Source organism: Anas acuta, chromosome 15 (assembly GCF_963932015.1).
Source record: "Anas acuta chromosome 15, bAnaAcu1.1, whole genome shotgun sequence".
NCBI lineage: Eukaryota > Metazoa > Chordata > Aves > Anseriformes > Anatidae > Anas > Anas acuta.
The window spans coordinates 8,217,812-8,237,370 of record NC_088993.1 but is presented as its reverse complement, the minus strand read 5'-3'; the positions used below and the strand labels follow the sequence as shown (position 1 = coordinate 8,237,370).

Below are 19,559 nucleotides of genomic sequence, written 5' to 3'. Positions count from 1 at the left end.
ACATAAACAAAATCCCTCGTGCCTTTGTTTTAAACCTAAGTAGTAAGTGTAAGGATGAATAGGAACAAGCACCATTCTCTAAGGAAACCTAGCCAGGAAAGTGACAATAGTCAATATTCGAAAACAAATACATATTCACACACATCCACAAAACAGAATGCCTACGTAAAAACTGTCCTCCACTTATAGCCCCTTTCTCATAATAAAGGTCAGTTTCTTTCACCAATCTTTACTCGAGTGGACAGATGCATGTATAATAAATCACAGAAATGCCCTTTGTGCCTCTATTATTTTGTGAAAAGGAATAGCTAAGCACAGGGTGCACATCCACCCATGAGGGGAAAAAATAAAAAACTACAACAAAAAATCCTTATTCTCTTCTTACTGAATTTCAAAGAGAAGAGGTAGAAAAGTCCTATTATGTTTTTTAGTCCTGCTAAGGCCAAAGAGATTCATAATTGGCAGTTAAGCACACATTTATCTGCCTTCGAGGTCTGTCTCCAATCTGAAGAGTGAAAGATCTTACCATTTATTTCAATAAATACAATAACTGTTGACATACAGAGGAGGCATTCTTATGGCATTTATTCATGGGAGAGAAGTCTCAGAGTTGTACAGCTCTCACTATCTTATCCTGATAGCAGACAAATCACAGAATTTTGCTGTGGTTTGCAAACACCCAAGTTTATTCCATTATGAATATTTAATTAAAAATACAGAGAGAATCTGGACTTCTAGTTTCCAAGTTCTGTAAGGCTATTACATCATTAATATCCGTAACATTCAAGGAACTGCATACAGTGTATAAGGGTATCAACTTCTTTTTTTCTCCTGAGATTTTTTATGCAAGATTCAGGATTAATGAGCATTTAGCAATCCCAACACAGGAGAAAAGCTGTTCTGATGTCTTATCCTGTGTCTGCGAATGTACATTCTTTCTTTTATATTCAGTTGCTTTTGCTAAATTTAAGAACAAATAGTACTTAACAAAAGGCAAGGTTTTTTTTTTTTTCCTGACATGAATCTACCTAAGCACTAGAAACTATAACAAATCATTAGAGCAGCTTTGTGGATGCTAAGTTCCCTCATGATAATACCTAGTTTTCTAACCAAAGGTGACTTCATTCTGCCAGGCCAGTGCAATTAGCAAATGCTAGCCGCCATGAAGTCTGTACAGACCAATTACTCAAAATGAAAAAAAAGAAGCTGTTGTATTGTAACGATTCTCCATCTGCAAATGTAGAAATCAGTAGCAGAAGGATATGAGTATTAGGTTGCCAAACAGTATAATGGTGGGGATTAGATGCACTGTTTATATTCTCAGTTTTGATGACTTCACCAAGAGTACACAAAACCACCTTGGTGTAGTTAGGGACTGAGGTCCTGGACTGTGAATCCACCACCATAGTTTAACTAAAAGTATCTTTGTCTTCCCTTCAGAAGGGGAGAGAGGCAGGTTACTCTACCAGTTGAACAAAGACATCATCACCGCAGCTATCAGCAAGAATCACCCTTGGGTGAAACATAACAGTTGTTTAATAGGTCACTGAAATACTACATAGAAGATGAGAACATGATCCAAAATCCGTAATTAAGACACAGAAGGGAGGGTTAAATTATTGCTGTGTGATTTATCTTTAATTATAGTAGAAAGGAACTGTTAGCCACAGTATTTCTGGCTGTGAATATGTAATGGAATTTTCCTGAAGTAGTATTGATTAAAGTTGGAGGTAAAACATAATAAAGACAAAGGGAAACACACTCAGAGCATATTGAGTTTCTGTGGGAAGTTTGAGTAATGATCCATTGCTATAAACAGAGATTATTTACAGCAACACCCCGTGAGATGCAATAGTTTTGACAGAATTAACACACGGACATAGCCTCTGGTCACAGAGCAAGTTCACAGGCGGCCAAACATCAGAGCTTCCAGCAGGCTCCCCTTGGGCAGGCACTGGGCCTTTTTCTGCTGGGCAAATTCTTACCACGTCAGGAATAAATAGATAATAATAAGATTGTATGGGAAAGTTTTTGTAATAACTGTGTAACACTCCAAGAGCTCATTGCCTCAGCCAGCCATGCAGGGAGCTTCTTGCTCAGGAGCGAAGCCTTCCAGGCAAGTGAGAGTCCTGGGGATGAGCACCCGATGCTGTGCACAGCTCCGATCGATTGTGCTGTACCTGGGATTTCACACAGTTCTTCCAGGGGCTCTTCATTTAAGCTCTTATAAATGAAAGCCCATAGAAAATTGAGCCCTTCAGTACCTGGCTGGATTTGACACTAAGGCAGAGAAGGTTAAGACTTTGCCTTCTCCAAGTTTTAGAGGAAGACACACTTGAAGAAAGTGTAGGAAGGCTCTTGCCAGAACAGTTTTGTTACCAATGAGAAAAGAAAAGGCCAGCATACAAATCATACGTGTGTGTGCCTGGCAGCAGTCCATAAAGCCTTGTTCTTGGAAGACATTCTGAGAAAGCTAAAGAGGCATTCCACAATTCATTAAAAATAATGTATGCAGAGTAATAGGCTATAACTACAAACGTCTGAGAACAGAGGCATCAATTTTCCTTCCTCTTTTGGGCCTGTACCTTATTTTAAGGAGAACTGCACCATGAAAGACAGTCCAGCTAATAAGGAGACAGAAATGACAAGAAAGATCATATTGTAAAGGGACATAAATTATGTCCCCCGCTGAGCCTGCCTTCTGACATGTTTTACTTTAGGCAGGTAGCATTGGGCAGGCATTCAAAATCTGTTCTGGATGTTGTTCCCATGCCAAAAGGCACTTAAGCTCAACAGCACTGTTAATTAGCATCATTGCTAAATAAACTGTCCCAGTCCCCTCTTCATCACTTTGTATCACTAATCACAGTTCTTAAAGGAACTTACATTTGATCTAGTGGCACTGTGACAAGGTGGTGAAACCCAGCAATCCTGTTTGCCTGTCAACTTAGCAAGAGGGAAAGGGTCCAGTTTTGAGAAGTTTCTTACGTTCAGTAAACTCATCCAGCTTTCCTACAGAAAGGTAAAGGACTGTAAGATAAGAACCTCTTATTTGGGTTGTAACTAAATAAACAAAGTAAAATCCGTAAGCCAGAAATGTCAGTCATTAGTACCTTGCCTCTTTATGAGAGATAATACTGCATGAATACAGATGCCAGAGAGAGCAATTACATACCAGATTCAAAATAATGTTCCTGTGATTTCATGAAAGACAGAACCAGAGCTCAGGAAACTGTCGTGGGATAACAGTGACCCCACTCCAAGGCATCAGCACAAACATAACCCACCTTTGGCTGCAAAGGACTGAAAATTAATTTAACAACTCATTTTTATTCAGTGGCTTTTGTGAAAAGGGTTGTTGCTCTCAGTCACTTTCCAGTGACCACATTATAAAAAGCTCTGAAAGAGAAACTAATAAGAAGCTCATCTCATCAGGAAGGTCAAAAGAGATGAATGGGATGAGATATTTCAGTGAGGTACAGCGCTTCTGCCTGAGGTTAGGGCACACTGGCAACGAGGAGTGCAAATAAACACAGTGACATGTGCGCTGTGTTTGGGGATATAAAAGGTACCATGAACCTAATTCATCAGCTCTGCATTTTTAAATTAACCACAGATGAGGTATCACTATAGAAGACATGCTGAATTACTGCTATTCAGCTTCTAAACATTGGCCTAACTCCATTAAAGTAGGTGTTCATAAAATCCGTTATACAGAGCTTCAGAAATGTTCTAAATTTGTCTGGTTCTGCTATTCTTGAAAATTCCTAGTTTCACTGGGAACAAAGTAAAGGCTAGCCTCAGCACCGAACAAAACCATACCCTAAATAAGTTAGTTTTCAAAATCTCACATCTCCATGTTCATACTTTTGCCTCAACTTACAAATTATGCAGCCTCTTTAATGAGTAAGAGAGTAATGAACAGAACAGTAAGCAAATAGGGGCCACGAAAGGAATTGTCTAGGAGCTGAGAGACTTAATTACTTTTTTTTTTGTTTTAATTCTGAAGAAAAACAAAGAAACTGTTCAACAAGGAGTTTACTGAAGCCAGTTTCTTTGCTGTTGATTCACACTGTGTCCATTTACATAATAATCGTAAGAGCTGGACACCTTTTATTTTAAATTGATTTAGCAGCAATTAGATGGGAATAATCATCTTCACTTTTTCTTACTGTGCCATAGAAGAGTGGCATGTGCCTAGAACTCTGCTTTCTCAAACCAGAAACCTGGACATGAGCACAGAGGAGAAAACAAAGTGGTTTGTAAGTGTGTCTGGTGTGACCAATCTGGACCAGCTACAGCAATGGATGTATTCCAATTCCTTTAGCTCCAGGGTAGCTCAGCATTACCATTCTTCCTCGGAACCAAAAAAGTGCTGGTATATTACTTGCTTTCCTTTTCAAAGGAGGGGCAGCCACCTGTGTGGCACACAGAAACAGCAGCATACCTTCCTCCTGCTGTAACCATCTCCTTAAATGCAGTCATGAGAAGGAACAAGGTAAAAGGTCTGGCACAGAATGAGACACCCCGAAGACTTCCCCAGCCATCTTCCAGCATGGGCAGCGTTAGCAGCCAGGACTTTTTTGTATGCCTGCAGTGATAGAGAGTGCTGGGTTGGGGTGAGCTGGGGCTTGTAACCTGTACATAGGCATGCTGAGCAATACCCCTGGGTATGGCAGCAGGGGATTGCTGCCACCCTTCCCTCTCTAGTCCTGCCTTTTTGGCTACTGCCACATTTCGGAAGAGACTGCAGGGCTACCTCCAGCTGAGCTGGCTGCTCATGAGCCTGGGGCCTGCCCCAACAGGTTGTTCTGGAGCCAGGCTCCTCTGCCTGCCTGCGGGGCCTGGCAGAGCCCTCGCTCCGCACCAGAGACAAGTCTGGGCACCGAGACAGAGCAGGGGATGAGGCTGGCTCCAGAGCCAGCTATCTTGGCTCTCCAGACATACGGTAGAGACCAAAGAGTTAGGCCGGATAATTTTTCACAGCCATATCTGATTCCTGCCTCTCTGAGATTGTACAGACATCTGCAGTGAGGATGTTTTCCAGGGCAGGCAGCACAGACAGCTAGAGACTTGAAGAGAAGACATGGCTGAAGGTGCCCCACAGCCAAATGGCCATTCCCTGCACAGATTATAGGGAAAAGAAAAACAAAAAGAGGTTTAGCCAAAGGTAATGCAGGTCAGAAATAACCAATAAAGAAGGACAGGCTCTGAGAGAAAGCTGGCTGCAGCATGACTGCGGCAGGAGGAGCTGCAGGACTCACATTTTCCTCTGGCATGGCAGGATGAAAGAGGACAGTGCATGAGACATGAGCACACGCCCTCGGGACACTGATCCGACAAAATGGTCCCAGCTGTAGTGATAACAACAGTGAGAACAACAGCGTTAACGTACGTACCCACACAAAGGAGATGTTTAGTACGTCTATGGCTCACAGCACAAGGGTTCACACTAGCTCATGTGCTCAGCCTTACGTGACTTACCCATTCTGATTTCCATCACCGGCCAGGTGGAGGTTTTTCCCAGCTTTCCCTTCATGTCAGCTACATAACTCAAAGTATTTTTTATGAAGTAACTTGCCTGTGATAAAGTAGCCCACTATGTTTTCTCCTCAGAGGGGCGGAGTGCCCTGTGCCTAGCCTACTGCAGTTATCTTGATGGCTGCTTTCAGTAGACAGTTTGGAAGAAAATATTTGCATTTGGGAAAAGGGCTGTAATGTGATGGATAATCTCAATCTGCATTCAGGTGGCAGAAGTCTTTTAAAAGCCATGGAAATTTACTTCTCAAGAGCACTAGATTTTCTCATTTATTGAAACATATGTTCATCATTGGCCCTGTAACAGTGGAGTTACCACTCCACAAAAGGCTGTTAAAATGCAGAAATAGAAGTAGGTCAGCTTTATGCTGCACGTCAGTGGACATTATCGATCACAGAAATTACACAAGAGGAGGTTCTTAAAATAACGTGGGGGTTGAGGCAGTAGCTATCACAGTTGCCTTTTAAGTTGAAAGGTTCAGAATAGAAAAGGAGCGTTACTGAAATGGTGAAAGGGAAAATCATGTTCCTGTTGATACAGGATTACCCATGTCCTAATTATGGAAAGATTTTCTCTTTCCTCACTTTCTTCCACTCTTATACCTACTTCGCACTTCCTTCAATAGGTCTGAATGTTCGTCATCAGAAGACAGGAACAAAGAGTGGGAGGACCAAGGAAGTAATTTAGAATACTTTAGGTGTCCACTAAAAACATGGACAGTTATTCCTTCCCTGTTTCTCTTGACAGGATCTGAAATTCATAATTTTAAGTGCAAAATGAAGTATTTTATAAAACTTATTTCCCCATCTTCGTGCTGCTAGTGCCTAAGCAGTTATTGGGGTTATTTCACTTCTGGCTGAATGTCAATAGCTACACTAAGACATACTGGTCAGTAATGAGGAAGTTACAAACAGAAGTAGCTGGTTTGTGACAAGTACACAGCAAGTTAGAACCTAAACATCCACCACCATAGGGGTTTTTAAGGATGTTTTCTTTCTGGTGAGAATTTGGAGCTCTGTTAACAGGATGCAACCTTCAAGACCATCTAACTGCTAGGTACAACAATAACAGATTTCCTAGGCAGCATGGTTAGAGGTGATTTACTTGGAAGAAAGTGAGTTGGACACTTACTAGCCTTCCATCTACCCTTGTAAAATACTTAGTCTACTTTGCTTGCGTTATATTTAAAGTTTCACCTCACAGGCCTAAAGCAAATGAAATGGGCTAGAAATGAGAGAAGGAAAAAATATGTCATTTTTCCCCCCAAAGATAAGATTTGATTTTTCAAAAGAAGCTACTTGTCTGATTTTCTCATTCACCTAACGTTTCTCCTGAAACTCTTGTGCATATATTTGGATAAAACAACATTATCTAAACAGGAAATAATTTGAATCTAGCAGTTATTGAAATAGCAACACAGAATGCTATAACTAAGCAGCTGAACGTTTAACTATTATTCTACAGAAAAGGGCCAGTCCAAATTGCTGTGGCTCAAATAAATGCTTGCTTTATAATGCTCCATGTTGATTAAAAGGAACCATGTATTGGACTCCAAAGTGTTTCATTTTTGTTTTTTACCAGAACTAATACCTAAAAATTCAAAGACTCAAACTGTCCCTTTTAGAGGACAGAGCCTCAGCATTCACTAAAAAGGCAATAGTTTAAAGAAACTAACCAAAATTAGCATCAGAAAAGGGAGAGGTCACACCTGACAAGAGGAGGGGCAGGTTTCAAGGGCACTTAGAAAAATTATAACTGTGCTACTACTTGATGGCACAGAAGGGATTCATCCTGCATACTCATGGAAAGGGCTCAAGTCCTCTAAGTGCCATTATCTTTAAGAACTCACCCAGTGGATGAAGTTCTGTAAAACTGACAAAAAAAAAAAAAAAAAAAAAAAAAAACACTGTCAAGCCCTAAAAAGGGAGAAAGAACAGAACTATAGATCACTTAAATTTAATTCATGAGTTAAAGGACAGGGGAAATGAAGGCAAGAAGGAGTGGAAATCAACAGTTCATCAAACTTTTTATAACACCTGGTCAAAACACAATCATGAATAACAACTAATAAAGATTTGTCAAAAACAAATGGAGCTAAGCCTAAGCAATTTCCTTCCATGACAATATAACAAGACCTTTGGATAGGGGGAAAGCTGTAGATGTAATAAATCCTGATTTTTAATAAGACTTCAGAAGCTGTTTATAGAAGGTAGATGCAAAATTGCCTAGAAAACTGCATGCAGAGAATAGTCCCCAGTGGTTCATATTTTTCATAACGGAAGGACATACTGAGCAGAGTTCTGCAGTGATTTGTTCTGTCTCTAACACTGTGCAATATTGTCATTAATGAGGAGGAAGACAGAACAGAGCATATACTCATTACATTCGTGGACAACACCAAGCTGGAAGGAGGTTCAGGTGCTTTGAAGAACTGAATTAGAATTCAAACAATCTTAAAAAGCTGGAAAAAATGGTGTCAAAAAATAAGGTGTATTTCACCAAAGTGAGATGCAAGATTCTATACATAAGAATAATCATCGGAATGAATGCAGAATAGGAACGGCAAGGTAAGGAGCAGTCTGACATAAAAGAATTTCTGGGCTTTAGGGAATCAGAAGCAGAAATGGATCAACAATATCATGCTGAAGCCAGAAAAGAAAAGGTATACTGGGACGCATTAATAAGTAGAGATCCTACAAGATATGAGTAAAATGATTGTTCCAAAAGGCTGGACTTCTGAGACATCTCATCATTCTGTGAGAGAAGACAGAAAGAATTTCTATTATGTAGTCCCGAGAAGACTGAAGGAAGACCACAGTAACAACCTTAAAATACATAAAAAGCAGTGGCAGAAGAGATGGTAATCATCTCTCTCCATGTCCTTGGAGAATAACAGAAGTAATGGACTGCCTCAAAGGAGATGTAAAACAGATAATAGAACAAGTTTGCTCATGGTGAGGATGCAACCAGAATAGCATGAGAATTGGACCAGACTGTGCATGTAGGTTGTGGAGCCCCTCATTGGAGGCTTTTAAATACATGGGTAATATCTACAGAGTATACTTAATCTGCCCTGAGAGGAATACGGGATAAAAGAGAGAATTTTCTGAAGAGCCAGTCATTTGTATTTTCTATAATTCTATGCAACATGATCATATGTATCCCACTCAGTAATAAGTAAATTGTGTTCCCCGCCATTCTAAAAGGTAACAAATTACAGCTATTTTTCTAAGGACAGGACTGCAATTCTTCACCGGCCTTCAAAATTCTCTCTCCAAGCTTTTGTTTGCTTAACACAGACTAACAAAATAAAAATGGCACAAACATTAATAAGACTTGCACACATGGATCAGGGAAGAGACATATAACTGGATTTTGCAGCTTCACTGTAGCACACTGATGTATTTTCATTTCTGGAAAGACACTAGAAAAATAAACTACATTATTCCAGAAGGGAAAAAGCACACTCTTCTCCATTGCTGGGTCTGGCATATCAGGACAGCATAGGCCACTGGGATAAACCTCAGGTGAGATGCATATTTCAGTAAAGTGTTTCTTAAACCCCACATTAGCCAGCTGATTAGCTACTGAAATTGTCCCCAGTCTTTTGCTGACTGAAGGGCAACAACGCTGAGCAGCTTCCTCAAATATTAACTTCAACTCTGCCTTAAACTGTAACTCTTCAATTGCTTTTGCTCAAGAAGAGTATGAAAATCCCACAGGCAATTTGCTACCCACAAGCTGTAGGACCACTATGCTACTGCTTAAGCATAAGAACAAATAACAAATACATAAAGTCAGTTACATCTTTGTTTTTATAGTTTTTATATTGTCCAATCTTTCCCTTCTAAACTGTTCATATATCAGGACAAGCTAGTGGAATGCCTCAAGTAAGGGAATTTTTGATATATTTAGCTGCATAAAAACTGGCACTTATTGGTGGCCAACAGTCATTACGGTAAGAGAAAACAACAAGCAAAGAAGGCAAACATTTAGAAGACATACCAAATACTATGATGACAGGCACGTCCCCATTCTTAAGTAAAAGTATATTTATTGTTGGAAGAAAAGTGATTTCACAGGAAGAGATAAAACAGCAAAATACAGGATCTGAGTTGGTTGGTACATCTTAGCAGCATTTATTTCTATGAGAAGGTGCAGAACTGTTTCATTTGTAAAACAACTGATACCTTATGGGAAAGTGTAAAGAACATTCTTCTAGGCAAAAAAAATCTGTCATGTAAGTCAAATTTGCTGAATTTATCTTTTCTTAATTTGCATAGCTAAGGATATTTGCAGTGCTCAGTGTGTGTGTAACTGGTGGGTTTAATTAATTTCTCAACTCTGCTACTTGAGGCAAAAGAAGATGAAGAAAACCAGAAACGTGGGTGGGAGTGAGAACACAGCACTGCTCCCTGCCCTCCCACAACTCAAGCACTGGAAATTGATATGAAAGCAGGGTCTTGATATCTGAGGAGTTCATCTGCTTATTGCCTTCTTAAAGGTTATAATCCCCTGTTTGTGAAAGCACAATGGGTTGCTCTAGAGAAGATTACAATGTCACAAATCCTATCAGAGGATTATAAGTCTGTCAGGTTGTGAGTAATTATGAAGGAAAAGCAAACCTTCAGAGGACACAAAAATAACCTTCATAAAAGAAGATAGGGTGTCACATAATAAAAGCCTATGTGGGAAACCAACCTCAGACTGTAGTGCTTTTGCAATACGAGAGCCCAGAAAATATTATAACGATGTGAGTGAGATGGTATAACACCAAGCACAAGGGAAAGGAAAAAGAGGAGAAAGGCTTCCAGCCAGTTTAGTCACAAGGCCAGCGATGTCCCACTCCCACCCTCCTCGGATGGCAGTAAAATTGCCAACTGATTTCACAGAACTCTGCTCCCACACACTTGGAGTCCAACCAGAAACAAAGAGCCCAAACCTGAAACATGACAAAGTCCCCATCTCCCAGATCACTGTGACCACAGAGAATACAGCCCCTCACAGCGTCAGAGGCTTCACTGAACAGGCAGTGGGATGCTTTATGGTCAGCTCTTGAATTTAACCGATACACAGCGATGCAGTTGTCTCTTTTCCCATTTGTAACCTGTCACAGACATAACATTCATATAGATATAATTCCCACAGATTTTAACATTAAGTGGCAGCAGCACATTCAGTAGAAAAAAGGCCCTTTTACGAAGACGTTGTGTGCTCTTCCTTTGCTCAACTCAGATGGCAGGGGAGCCCCCCGCCTCTTCAGCCACATCACTGCGAAATTTCTTTTGTTTATGTTTCAACTACCCAGAAATCATTATTCAAAGAAGTACCGTCTCTGACAGTAACTGGTAAATCCCTGAAGGATGCAGATAGAAAATAAAAGGGAGGGGGATTTGTATTGTAAAATCAACCCTGTCCTCATTTGCACTTCAGATAAAAGAATTGAGAAATCAGAGTCCATCTGTTTCCAAGTGTGTGCTGATAGCATTGCCTCCATCTGACAGCAGTACTGAATTTGACTGCACTGGAAGGAAATGGGAATTTTGCCACTGACAAACCAGGCATGGGCATTGTCAAGCACCAGCAGCACTCTGCCTGCAGGGCTCACTGATACAGCTCTGCAGCTCACCTCTCCTGCCAGGGGAAAGTCAGTTCCTCCTAAGATATAGACCAAAGGCAGAGCACTGTGGATCCTGTGACCTGGCTCCTTGACCTTCTTTCCCATGTCCAAACGAGTGACATTGTCTCTCAACACCAGCTCATGAATCCCTCCTAGAATAATGCTTTAACATAAAGACCATGCCCACAAAGACCTTGTCCAACAGTGTCTTAAAGGAGATCAATAAAGTGCTAAGAGAGATCACGCCATCCCATCTTCCTGCCAATTTCCAACGTGCCCCAGTGGGTCTTTTTTGCGGTCAGCCAGCACTATCAACCCTGCTGACTCACGAATGCTTGCAGCAGGGAATACCCTTCACTTGCCTATGCTACTCGCTGTCTGCACAGACTGCAAAACGATTCTCATAAGGAGTTTAATACCTTGTTGAATCTGACAGTAACTGAAGATGTTGTTCGGTCCAGCATTTTTCAATTTTGGAGGAGAAAAAAAAGCTTCTCCTCAGAAGTCTATTGAAGGTACTCATATGTGAAATAGCAGGCAACCTCTACCACGGGACCCAGTAACAGACCAAGAGGCTAATCATGTAGGAAATGAAGAGGAAGCATCCATCACTACGCATCAGGAAGCTGAGAGACACTCGGTGGCACCCGGCAGAAGCAAGAGCATAGCAGGTAGCACGGGACTACTCCTACAATTGTTAGATAGGACAGAGGAAGGCACAAGACAGTATGTTTGATGACAGGCATTTACAGTGTAGACTGTCACTTCCATTAAACAGAAACATTTTTTTTGCTGGATGAAATGCCATCCCACTCATCTCAGATCCTTTTTGTGATGGTGATTAGACGGGGAAGTTGTCTCTGTTACAAGAATGTTTTTGCGATACGGTGCAGAGACAGAACAGATAACTGGTTAACATAAATTGCCATGAGAAGTATTTATTGTCTCAGAGCTATCACATTTAGGGAAAATATGACTACTCACATGGCTTGTGCATTACCGATAAGAAAAAGAAAAGTCTGCATACCATAAGGGGGAGAGACTTATAGGGGTGACCTGCTGATACCATTATATACAGAATAACACAACTCCATGTGAAAAACTGAGGGTAGAATCTCACCTTAAAAGCTGCTGCGAGGTGGCAAGTAGTTGAGAAATGGCAGCTGTAATGAGAAAAACTTGCGAAGACTGTCAGATGAAGAAAGACTGAAAGAAGCAAAATTATTTACTTTAGAAAAGAGACAAATATTTGAAAATTGGAAAAAAAAAAAAAAAGCATATAAAATAATGAATGGTACAGAAACTGATTTGAGAGCATCTGTTCTTGCTAAAATAAAATCAGTTAAATTGCAAGGCTGAGAAATTAAAATTTGATAATAGGAATACTTTTCAGCTCAGGACTTCTTGACTGTGAAAAACGTTGCTGTGGATTGCTGCTAATTTGCCAAGAGCTGAAAAAACATGTCTATGTGGAGAACAAGATCATAAAAAAGATGGACACCAACTTTTTACACAGATAGATAGTGGGCTTTAAGGTCCCTTCCAACCCGAGCTGTTCTGTAATTCTACAATCATGAAGATTTATAAGAGTTAATGGAAAGACGATAACCTGCAATGATGTATTTGGGCATAGCTTGCATTGCTGCTTTTGGAAAGGATTGACTCACACCTTTCGTACATGATTTCACTTATAAATACCACCAGGGCTCTTGCACCCTCCTGTAAGGCATGTACTGGACGGAACGGCTACTGAACCAAATAGATCCCATATATTATGTACATGTCTATATATGCACGAACTGTGCATTAACTAATGGTATGCAGCCAGACTTCGAGGTATCAGCTGTTGCAGAAGATACCCTTTAGTGTATGCATTGATGCTCTGGATGCAGGTAAGAACATTGTTTAAAAACATATTTAATGTAAATCTGAAGGAAGAGGCAAAGAATCTAAATAAAGGCAAGGATAATGCATGAACTACAAAGAGAAAAAACATGCAAAGTATATTTATGTGAAGAAAATTCACATAATACACACACAAAAACAGAGGATCCGTTCACCTACATTGGGATGAGCTACAGAGGCTCAGACCCATGAACAAAACAACAGTCCCAGAAAGGAGTTGGCCTGACAGGAACCAGTGCACACTCATGGTCAAGATTTTAAAATCTCACAGATCTGATATCTGGGATTCTGCAGGTTTTGTTGGTGAGGTTTGCAGGACTGTGAGCATAGATTTATGGTGCTGGATGAGCTGGCGTTAGAATTAAGTGCAGTACACTCAAGACCAAAGAGACAAATATGCATGTTGGTGCAGTGCAGTTATGGAGGAGAGGGGAGCAGGTTTGTGCTGGTATTCCCTAATTGCTTGGGTCTATCCTGTTTTCAGAGCTGCTGTTTTCAATTTTAGTTAGTTCAGGGCATATCTTTTCCTCTTGAGTATCTGCAAATGCTCAGCTATTATTATGTTTTGCTCTTGAATTTTCCCTTTTTTCCCCCTTGACTTCCCAGTCTTCTTTTGTCTGTCTTGTTCTCATTTCTTTTGTATGTGTGTCTGCAGGTGGCTTTTATAGCCAAATCTCATTCTGCTTTCCTACCCTTCCCCCTTCCTCTCCTGTTTTGTTGCTGCATCGTCTGTCTCATTTGTTCTTTTCCTTATGTTTGTAACTGCTCATTTACTAATAGATCCCACTCTGTGCCTATGGAGTTTTTTCATTTTCCATGTTTCTAAGCACCGAATCACTGACTTCATCGCTACAGAAAGGAACAAATCTCCAGGCCACTCTGCAGAGGAGGCTTCACTCCCTCATGGCAGAAGAGCAGGAGACCAGTGGCTGAGCTTCTGGGAGGCTTGTGGTCGGCCCTTGGCTCTTAAACAACAAATGTACTTGTTATTAAGAGCACCCCTTTGTCTAACCCTGAATAATTCCATTAACTCTGGCAGCTTCTTGACAAGAATAATAAAACCAGGTGAACAGCGTAACATCTGCTATAAACAGCAAAGAGAAAATAACAAATAAACCAACCTCGGGGGACTTTGGCCTTTTTCTCCTACATTCATACCTGTGACCATGGCATGTCAGGTCAACACTGGGTTCCTATTCAGATTTAATAATTTAATAATTGCTGAGCTGCCCATTCCCTAATTTCCAAATAAAGTGCATAAATTAGACATGACACCATCTAAATTGGATACAGTGCAGCTGTAACCACAACTGATTATATTATTGTTGTCACCATGATGTGCACTACAGCCACTCCAAAACTGACAATTAGAGGGGGGTGCAAACATTCCAAAAAAGCATTTTCACTTGAAAAATGCAGTAAGCTGTTAGCTGTGACAAGTTTCAATTGCACGGGCTGAGATATAAGTCAAGATAACAGGTAATATAATGATGAAAGTTCTCATCAGCCACCAGCACTGTGGCTGGAAGCAGATCCTTCACCATCTCCAAAGGCTCCTTGTTGGTAGCTAAGATGTACAACCCATTTTCTCTAGCTAAAACTGGTTTTGGTGCAGCTTCCCCCCAATGCTTATTTTCTGCTTCATTTGCCTCCCAGAAGCTTTTTCCGTACCTAGACCTCTTACTGAAATAACAGTCAAAAGCACTTCAGCATCTGAAGATTTTTTTTTCTTGTTTCCTGTCTGTTTCATTTTCTGCCTAGCAGTTGTCTAGCTTTTGAACAGTGAACTTGAGCATGCTTCTTCTAAATCCTTCTCTTGGGGTGGTCGTAGGCAGACATAGAGCAAACCACTAATACCATGCCCAGAATGGCTCCTCAAAGCCTTGGGAGGTTAGGGAGCAGCCTGGCATCGTATTTCCTTGCTTCAGCAGAATATAAGATAGGTTTTTAATATCGCTGCTATTTTATAACATTACCACCACTAATCAGGTCTGATTATTCACACCAGAAGCTGCGACAAGTGTTTTTTGACTGTGACATTTGTGTTGTCTGTCTTTTAAAAATAAATACGTAAGCTGGCAGTAGCACAGTGCAGCTGGGTGTATGGAATACCCTCCTGGACCAGGTACCAGTGTCAGGATGCCAAAAACAATCTATCAGCATGGCCCCAGCTTTCAGGTTAAAGATGTCCCTAATCAGCAAAGCCAGCTATTGCAAATACCCATCATGGGATACCTAGTTTATAAATATAAAGGATTTAGCTTGGCACTAGATGTCAGTTATAAAACTGGGTGGAATTTTTCTGGTTAAACTTTCTTCCAGTTGAGACTAATCCTTTGGATTGAGAAGTATCACAAAATAATTTGAATAATCCAGTGGGTTATTATTTGCTCCAGAAAACTTAACACTTTTAGCCAATTTCAGAAAAGAGTCAACATCTAAAATTGAAAAATCTCTAAATTCCGAGAGATTCCTTAAGATCTTCAAGAAAATTTAGACAAATTTATGTATTCCCTGAAAGAATCCCTATCCAGTATTGCTGAGACTGAAGTGGTATTTATGAGTATACCACTGTTGGGGACAATATATTCTTTAGTTATGAGTAGCTCAAGTGTAGACAAGGTAAATCCTGTTTGAAACATGCTAGTTGGGGTCATGGTTAAACCTGGGCTCCCTCGGGGGGCCAGACTGACAGTCCCTGGTGCAGGGGACATATACCTGCTCCACAATTTGCATTACACCGTTGTTACTTCAATTAGATACATTTCCTGGGTAGCTTCCAGAGACAAGTGAATTCACCCATCATTACTACATTAATTATGTGTGGAGAAAACATAAATGCTCCATTTGCTAACATTTCTAGAAACACACAGATAAGGAAACACATCACAAACAGTTTAGCGAGCTTGTAAAGAAATTGGACGTTCCCCAATTATGACCAGTGAAGGCTAAAAACCAGATTTTCAGATTTAAAGAGGTAAATATACCAAATTGAGATTTTCCTTTAGGCCCTGGGACTCTAGTCCGTTGGGAGTCTCTTTATAAATAGGAACCTTTCTTCACTGTGCTACAGTTTGGCCTTTTGCTTAATTTACTTTGCAAATGGCCAACTGAATGAGTAATTTGAACTGTATTTTCTATGTGATGACTTAGTCTTGTGTAAGCAGCTGGGTGTGAATGAGTGGCTCTGTGCAGTCAGTGTAGCAGTGAAAACATGACTATCATTAATTTGCCTGAAATTCATAATTTAGAAGAGGGCCTTTAAGAAGACAAAACAGAAGTCAAAGATGATCTGGAAATGGAAAATATATTTCGTTACATTCTCATAAAAACTCAAAAGCACCAAAACAGCGAAATTAATCCCAGTAACAACTTAGTCTGCCTCAGAACAGCTGGAAGGAAAACAAGTACACCTAAGTCAGTTTCCCAAGTACATTTCGGGGGTAAATTTCTTCATTACTTTAAAAGAGGTGACTGAATAAAATAGATAGGTCTAAGTAAGAAGATAGAAAACTGGTTAACTACACCTTATTTACACTGCTTTTGCAAGTCCTCCACAGCTGCAAGTCACTTTGGCAGTGAGCACAGAAATACTGGAGCTCACGATACTTTTATCACAGTGAAATGAAGATGTTTTGACAGACTGAATAGTAAGTACTGCCACAAGGGAACTTCATGGTAGTGGTATCTGCAAAGTGCTGATTTAGACTTGCTCAGAACAAAATGAGGGAATGTAGTGGTAAAAGGCTGACACCTTCCTTACATTAAAGGTCCCAACATGCTGGCATCTTTTGAGTTGCCCTGTTACTGAAATACAGCCATGCTAGCATTCTTCCTCAAAAGCGTAATTGTAGAAACAGCCGTAAAAGAGAGACACTTGGAAGCTGCAGGTGGTTTGCAAAGAGTGGTCAGCTTGGTGCGAGCCATTGGAGCTAGAGGCTTTCCTCAGCTGTTCTCTAGAGATAGGATGGAAAAGGAATAGGACTTTGTAAATTCTTGCTCTCAGTAAAAGAGTCACTCCCCTTAGTCACATTGGACACACCAGTGCTATAGCTGAAGAGAAACTACCGGGGAGCTTTTATTCATTAGAAAATGGCAAGTCATCAAAAGACTGTTTCTGTGAAAGATATGACTTAAAAAAACCTTACCCTTTCAAAGTGAACCTATCAAAATAGATCCAGAAAGTATTCCAATACATTTTGGGGGAATTCTGGAACAGAAAAGTTTGTTTTTCAATCCAAAATAACAAATATCTTTAAAAAATTGAACCTCTCTTTTAAAAGCCAACTTATTTCATATATATGCACACACATATCCGCAATTTTGAAATCATAACAAAATGTTTCTCTCAATATGACAACATATTTGCAAAAAGAACTCTTCTATTATGTGAAAATCATTCCTCTTTCAGCTCTACTTGGTACCCAATACCAGTTTGTTCCCAGTTAACAACTAGCAACAGCAAGGAGACACAGGCTGCTGCTAGATCCTAGCACTTCTACCGTTCTTCTCCCATGGCATGTGGCAGGATGATCACATTGCTCTGCAGAGGCAGGTACAGCCTCAGCCTGACCAGCAGAGACTGTACCAGGCAGCAGCAATGGTGAAGAAAAAGGAAGTTGAAAAACACCCTAGCTTTCCTTTCCTCTCCCAGCAGTCAATCTGTTAACTGGCTTCAGAACTCCTGCTCATGCACTCAGCTTCATTAGTGAGCTGTAGACAGCCAAGTGGCTCAATTCCCTTAAAGCCCTGGCAAACTGCAGTGCTATCTGGCGCCTGCCAGATCCTGTGGGCACTTGGGGGGTGGTCCACTCGCTCCGTCATTATAAGCCTTCTTTCCCCTAACAGTCCAGCTTTCTTTCTACACGATCATAAAGCCTGTGCTTGATGCTGTGGGAGTTACTGCTACCAGTTCAGCACCACAGGTTCACTGCAGAAGAACTCTGTAGTGCTCTGTGATTTCAGAAGCCTTGAGAAGGTTCTTAGATCAACAGTTGGCTCCAAATAGCTCAAAATACCCACACTGGAGAAAGACTCATCAAAAACAGATATGCCAAACACGTTGAAATCTGTTGAAATGTAGGTTTGCAAATTAAGTGCAGCATACAATTCTGATCAAACTTTTTAGAGGCTGGAATCAAACACTACCAAAACTAATAAACGATGGTGTATCTTAGAGAGAAAAAGTATCCAAGCTGCATTCTCTACTATAAAGGAACAGATCTACCACAGAATGAATATGGGGTGAGTGCTGGTATAAAACTGTACGTTACTAGTAATTAGCTTCTGTTTTTAGGTATGTCTGCTAGAGAAAAAGTTATCCAGGTATAAAACTATGTTAACTACTGCCAGGGAAAAGGAGAAAACATAAGGGCAAAGCATGAGCTTGGAAGAAATTACCTAATGGTAGTCATGAGCCAAAACTGCACGTTGTGCACTGTGGGGCATGTCTACAACACACGACATAACACTGTGCAAATAACCAAGCTCGTTCTTGTACTAAAAGCAGTATAACCGTGTATACACAGCAGCCTGCTGGAGCCTGGCTATTTAACTGCACAGAGTGATGCTATCGCCCTGTATTCAAGCTGCCTTGGATAAACTTTATGCTTTGGTTTCTATCTTGACACTGCAACAAATTCAGTCTTGTGTTAGCGGTCAATTGTTTTGGAAGCCTACTTTTTAGTGCAAAAATCTTCTTTCCACAAAAGTTGGCGCATGCTGCTACAATCATTCATCAGCCTTTAATCACGCTGTAACTGTTTGAACTACAGGTTTGCTGTATTCTAGCTCACACTTCATAGTAAATAGTGCTTTGCTACATTAAATCTCATGACATACCTTGTCTAATCTGTACAGGATAATGATGTTAGAATCCTAAAACTCATTTATCTTTTTTTTTTTTAATATTGTTGATTTTCTTTTTTTTTTTTTAATATTGTCGATTTTCTTTAATACAGATCCACCACAGATGAATAACGTCTTGCCAACATCTCCCCTCCTTCCTCAGATGGCACATCAACATTCGTATCCCAGCCTGGGACAGATCACAAACCCATACGAGCAACAGCCCCCAGGCAAAGAGCTTAACAAGTACGCCTCTCTGAAGGCAGTCGGTAAGTAAGCAACACGATGCATGACTTCTCCTTCAGATCAGCACGTTGCATTTGCTGTTGTCAGCTAATGTTCTTCTTCAAAGTTAAAACAAACTCTTGCTCTTCTAGATTGCTTCATTACAGAATTTGTCTATTTTCATATTATGTTAGATGGAAATGTATAAAAAATTTATGGGAACTACAGTTAGTGATAAGAAAATAACATCTAAGAATTGGTGAACATACACTCATGTCTACATATACCTACAAAACCACACCGTACCTACTGTACACCATTTTCAATCAAGTTTCACCTGTGTTGTATGCACTGTGATCAGCCCTAGTTCTTTATGCCCTGAATATGCCTACATACACACTTCAGTATGTGCTTTCTGTCCCT

The 19,559-nt window shown here is 40.4% G+C and overlaps 1 protein-coding gene across 2 annotated transcripts in view; it reads left to right on the top strand.

The window, feature by feature from the left end:
• The window catches only part of SHISA9 (shisa family member 9), a 181,643-nt gene that overhangs the window by 141,359 nt on the left and 20,725 nt on the right, over positions 1-19,559 (top strand). For both annotated transcript variants that reach the window (XM_068699265.1, XM_068699264.1), the window contains one exon: positions 19,025-19,180. In XM_068699265.1, coding sequence (XP_068555366.1) covers positions 19,025-19,180 — 156 coding nt within the window. The remainder of the gene's footprint in view (positions 1-19,024; positions 19,181-19,559) is intronic.